Source organism: Rhincodon typus, chromosome 2 (genome assembly GCF_021869965.1).
Source record: "Rhincodon typus isolate 14 chromosome 2, sRhiTyp1.1, whole genome shotgun sequence".
Taxonomy (NCBI): domain Eukaryota; kingdom Metazoa; phylum Chordata; class Chondrichthyes; order Orectolobiformes; family Rhincodontidae; genus Rhincodon; species Rhincodon typus.
This window is the reverse complement of record NC_063333.1, coordinates 48,689,163-48,695,162: the sequence shown is the minus strand read 5'-3', so window position 1 is coordinate 48,695,162 and position 6,000 is coordinate 48,689,163. Positions and strand designations below refer to the sequence as shown.

At 42.5% G+C, this 6,000-nt stretch overlaps 1 protein-coding gene across 1 annotated transcript in view; it reads right to left on the bottom strand.

The window, feature by feature from the left end:
* Nucleotides 1–6,000, bottom strand: part of akap9 (A kinase (PRKA) anchor protein 9) — a 92,494-nt gene that overhangs the window by 34,992 nt on the left and 51,502 nt on the right. Inside the window, exon 6 of the mRNA XM_048607914.1 lies at nucleotides 1,540–1,695. Within this exon, the coding sequence (XP_048463871.1) occupies nucleotides 1,540–1,695 (156 nt within the window). The remainder of the gene's footprint in view (nucleotides 1–1,539; nucleotides 1,696–6,000) is intronic.

Here is a 6,000-nt window from a genome sequence, read left to right as displayed (position 1 = left end):
AGGACTGGGAGGAGGAGAAATTTCTTCATCCAGAGAGTGGTGAGCCTGTTGAATTCAGTGTCACAGAAAGTGGTTCAGGCCAAAACATTGTGTTTAGAAGAAGGAGGTATATATAGCTCTTATAGCTGAACAGACATGGGGCAGGGGTGATGTCCTGGTGGGATTAGGGTATTTAGCTCAATGATCAGCATGATCACAATGAATAGCGAGGTAGGCTCAAGGGGTCAAATGGCTTCTATGTTTCTAATGCTGTGCCCACCTGTTGGAAAGTCAATGGTGAAATACGTTCAGTGGTAGGGGCCTTGAATGGAAACTACAGATTAGTCATTACCAACCAATAGCAGCAATAACTTGCATTACTCATAGCGAAAAGGTCACAAGGCACTTTGCCAAACATAATGGGAATTCCAGAACCTGGGCCTAGGCACGACTATCCATGATGGGGCAAGAGCTTTTCAGGATATGGAAGAGGCTTCAATTGGAGGAAAACACAGATCATTAAGAATGGTAGGGCTGGAGGATGCTACAGGGAAAGAGATGGCAAGTCCGAAGGGTTTTAACCATAAAGATATGTATATTAAATTAAATGAGGTGTCAATACAGGTTAGAAAGCACGTGGGTTAAGATGGCTGGATCAAACTTGGTGCAAGTAAAAGTATAGGCGACAGAGATTCACATGAGCCCAAGCCTTGCCAGGACAGAATTAGAATAGTCAAATCTGGAAATAACAAAACTGCCTGAAAGGCAACATTTAGGAATAGGCGAATGACAATACCATGAGCCTGTAAGAGCATCTTGGAAAAATGAACTTCAGGCACCGTCAATGATTAAGACTCAACAAAGAAGTAAAACTGAGCACGAACAGCCATTGTTTAATGCCATAATAATCAGAGGTTATTCCAACAGTGGGAGTGCAAAAAGTGAACAATCCTTCATTAGGTAAATTAAACCCAATTCATCATTTTTATCTCAAAGTCAACCTTCTAATTTAATTGCCAATTTTCAATAAATTACCAAGGAAATCAATAATGCTAGCTTGTAGCAATTAAAATTAGACCCCTCCAAAAAGTACAAGTCTTCATATAGCTATGTTCAAATCTTCAGAATACCCCAAATCACTTCACCCCACATCACTGCTGATGATTTTAAGTATAGTCAGCATTGCTTTGCAAGCATACCTGACAATCAAGTTACACATGGCAAGGCCCCACAAGAAGCAAATGGGACAACTGACCCCACTACTATAATGTGGTGTTGGTTGAGGAAGGAACATTGATCAGAATACCATGTCAATTCCTTGCTCTTCTTAAAATAACGTCATGGCAAGTTCATCCATCTCAACGTAAAAGTTAGTATCTCACTACAGAACTGCACTATAAGCAGATTGTGCGTTTGTATTCTGGAGTGGAGGTGCAACTTAATACTTTATACCCAACTGGTAATAGTGGTATCAGAGTGCTAAATTAACAGCCTGGACAACTGTATGCAAATTAGTTTCTTTAGCAATATTTTAACTTGACTAGTTACAATTAATTTTACCTGTTGAAACTGAATTTGTAGTTTTTGACTTTGCTCTGTTAAATCCAAAAATTCTTGAAGAATCTCATCCTTTTCTTTCCTAGCTTGCTGTAGATTAGCAGTAAGCTGAGTAATAATACCATCTCTCGCTTTGACTGCAGCTTCAAAGTCCTGTAGCTGTGTAAAGAATACAATTATAAAAGATAACTAGCACTATGAATTACAAAGAATACAATTATAAAACATAAATAATGCAATCAATTAGAAATTTCTACTACTTTGACATTGCAATGATAACAGAGTGGTACAGATACATACACAACTCTCCTAGCCTGTTTAAGGTGCATTCGAATAAATGCATTTTCATTTGGAGTGGTTAATAAGTTAGACATGTTTCCCAAATAGTGCTACCATAATTTTTTGTTTTTGTATACTTACCGAGCATGGTTAATCTCTTTCCTGAAGCAAATTACCACCAACTCTCCTGCTCACAACCTCCTTCACAGATCCTCCTGCTTGCGGCATCACTCCACACTCTCGGTGCATCACCCCTCCAGCTTACCGTTTCCTTGTCTGACTCTCTGGCTTTGCCATTTCTGTCTGAGGCCCTCTCTCTACTACCCCTCCACTTGCAGCCATTCTTGTGATCTCCCTCTCTCTACCTCACTCTTGCTTGTCATGAAGGTTTGCAAGATGGAAGCAATGAGGGACAAGGACTGGCAGGGGAAGTGGAAAGTAGGAGCTCCAAGCAAAAACAAAAGAAAGATTCTTTAGTAGCTCAATTAGGTCACTACATAGTTTTGCACACTCATATTAACAATGCCAACAACTGCAGGTCCAGCAGAACCTGTGGCTGAATTCAGCATTTCAGCCACAGGCACTGCTTGTAGGATTGGAAGTCATCAGGGATCTGAAGGAGGTTCATAACAAGTGGCTGAACCTGCCTCACATGGCAGACAGCAATCAGACACGGTGATCTGGCCTGGTTCGTGGGTCAAAAATAGGGCAATTCTACAGTTTTTGAGAAGATTTGTAGCTCGGTTTGTGGATGAGGTTGTAGACTTGCTCGCTGAGCCGGTGTGTTTGATTGCAGACGTTTCATCACCTGCTAGGTAACATCGTCAGTGCGCCTCCCGTGAACGGTTAGTGTTCTGTCCTGCTTGTTATTTATACGCCTCTTTTTGCTGGGGTGGTTGGCATTACTTCTGGTTCTGTTTTTCAGTGGTTTCTATATTGGATCCAGTTCAATGTGTTTGTTGATGGAGTTCCAGTTGAAATGCCAGGCCTCCACGAATTCTCTGGCATGTCTCTGTTTGGCTCATCCTATTATGGATGTGTTGTCCCAGTCAAATTTGTGCCCTTGTTTGTCAGCGTGTATGGAGACCAGTGAGAATTGGTCGTGTCTCTTGGTGGCTAGTTAGTGTCTGTGTATCCTTATTTTCGGTTTTCTTCTAGTTTGGCCTATGTAATGTTTTTCACAGTCCTTACATGATATTTTGTATATTACGTTAGTTTTATAGGTTGTGGGTATGGGATCCTTTACATTCGTCAGTAGCTGTCGCAGGGTGGTTGTTTGTTTGTGGGCTACAATGTTACCTAGGGGTCTGAGTAATCTTGTGGTCATCTCTGATATGTCTCTGATGTACGGTAGGGTGACTAGTGTCTGGCCAGGTTATGTCTTCTTGTTGTGGTTTGTCGAGGAAGTAATGACAGATTGTGCTTTTTGGGTATCAATTCCTTTAAAAATTCCGTAAAAGTGCTCCTGTTCTGCTTTGCGCAATTCTGGATTGCTGCAGTGTGTTGTGGCCCATTTGAATAATGTCCTGATGCAGCTCTTTTTATGGGTATTGGGGTGGTTCCTGGTGTAATTAAGTATCTGGTCTGCATGTGTGGTCTTTCTGTATACTCTAGTGTGGAGTTCCCTGTTGTTCTTATGTTCTATCATTATGCCTAGGAAGGGTAGTCGGTTATTGTTCTCTTCTTCTTTTGTGAATTTTATTTTGGTGAAGATGTTGTTTAATTGTTGGTGGGTTTCTTCTAGTCTTGTGCGTTGATAATCACAAAGGTGTCATCTACATAGCAGACCCAGAGTTTGGGTTGTATAGTGGGGAGCGCTGTTTGTTCTAACCTTTGCATTACTGCTTCTGCAATCAGTCCTGATATTGGGGACTCATTGGTGTTATGTCGATTTGTTTGAATGTACGGTCATTGAAGGTGAAGTGGGTATTGAGGCACAGATCCAGCAGTTTCAGGGTGCTGTCCTTGTTGATGCTGTTGGAGTCGTGGGGTGCCTGCCTTCCTGATTCATCCAGCAGTGCGGCAATTGTCTCTTTAGCTAGGTCAATGTTTATGGATGTAAATAGTGCTGTCACATCGAAGGATATCATTATCTTGTCCTGTTCTATTCTGGTGTCCTTGATGATGTTGAGAAATTCTTGGGAGGACTGGGTGGAGTAGGTATTGTTGTCAATCAAGTACCTCAGTTTCCATTGTAGTTTTTTGGCTAATCTATATGCCTGGTAATGGGACAATGGGTCTGAGGAGGACTCCTGGCTTGTGTACCTTGGGGAGTCCATAGAAGCAGGGTGTGTTGGATCCCTCTGGCTTCATTTTTTGGTAGTCTGTCTTGCTGATATCTCCATGTAATTTCTTCAGGGTTGTTTTGATTCAGTTCTTCAACAGCCTTATATTCAAACAAACAGCACTTATATGGAGTTTTAACAGGAATGGATATCTAAAAAGCACAATCCACCTTTACCTCTGCGACAGGCCACAACAAGACGACACAACATGGCCAGACACACTAGTCACCCTAGTCATCAGGGATGACCACAAGACTACTCAGACCCCTAGGTATCAGGGTAGCCCACAAACCAACAACCTCCCTGTGATAGCTACTGACAAACATAAAGGATACCATACCCACAACTAATAAAACTAATGTAATGTACAAAATACCATGTAAGGACTGTGAAAAATGTTACATAGGCCAAACTGGAAGAAAACTGACAATGAGAGTACACAAACACCAACTAGCCAACAAGAGACAGAACCAAATTTACTGGTCTCCATACACATGGGCAAACAAGAACACAAATTCGACTGGGACAACGCATCCATAATCACACAAGCCAAACACAGACATGCCAGAGAATTCCTGGAGGCCCAGTATTCCAACCGGAACTCCCATCAACAAACACATTGAACTGGACCCGATATAGAAGTCACTGAAAAACAGAACCAGAAGTAATGCCAACCACCCCAGCAAAAAGAGGCATATAAATAACAAGCAGGACAGAATACAAACACTTCACCGGAGGAGCACTGACGATGTTACCCAGCAGGGTGACGAAACGTCTGCAACCAAATTTACTGGCTCAGTGAGCATGTCTACAACCGCATCCACAAACCGAGCTACAAATCTTCTCAAAAACTCATAAGGCAATTCTCACCTTAAGAAAGCCTATACGTGATGGAAGTGCAGGAGCTGGAAATATATTTAAAGACCTGTTGGAGTTGCAATTCATTTTACAGGATTTTTATGAAAGTTTGTAAATCTGCAAATTAATTTGTTGTAAGCAGTACTTCCGGGTATTCAGCATTAAAAATCCCATCCGAAATCTAACGAGACGAGCCCATGACTGTCACAGAGTTTTCTTCTCTGCAAAGTTGTGTAAAATCCTCTACATTGTCTACAAGTGCCTCACAGCGCCACGGACCCGGGTTCAGTTCCACCCTTGGGCGGCTGTCTGTGTGGAGTTTGCACATTCTCCCCGTATCTGCGTGGGCTTCCTCCGGGCGCTCCAGTTTTCTCCCACGTCCAAAGATGTGCAGACTACGTGAATTGGCCATGCTAAATTGCCCATAGTGTTCTGGGATGCGTAGATTAGGTGGGGTATAGGGTGATGGGTCTGGGTGGGATGCTCTGAGGGTCAGTGTGGACTTGTTGGGCCGAAGGGCCTGTTTCCACATTATAGGGATTCTATAATCTGAGTGCACTGATACCTTGCTTCCTGGTCATGGCCACAGAAAAGCTCCTTTAGCTGACAGAGAGACCTGGAAGGAGGTAGAACAGGTGAGCAGCAATAGCGTATCCAAAGGAATGGGGCCAATGCAGGAAAAGCCTAAATGATCTTGTTCGAAAAAGGGCACATTTGAATGACAGATTGGCAAGCACTCTACTGAAGGTGCCACTCATCAGCTTCCTTAGCTTTATCTGTCACGTGTATGCATGTCATAGGAATCTTCTTCTTCATCTCAGCTTTGGATCCCTCAAAAATGCAGGTTTTAGATAAGTACATAAGCAGTGGAACCAAAGAGCAGTGCAGCAGTGCAGTACAACATGGAAGCCTTACTAACTTTCACCTTATTCACACAAGACAACAGTGCCCTCAACACCACGGAGAGTATGAAGACTTGCTGAACAATATCTTCACCATGAACAGATGCATGTGGAAAGTATATTTCCGCTTTGGAATAGTC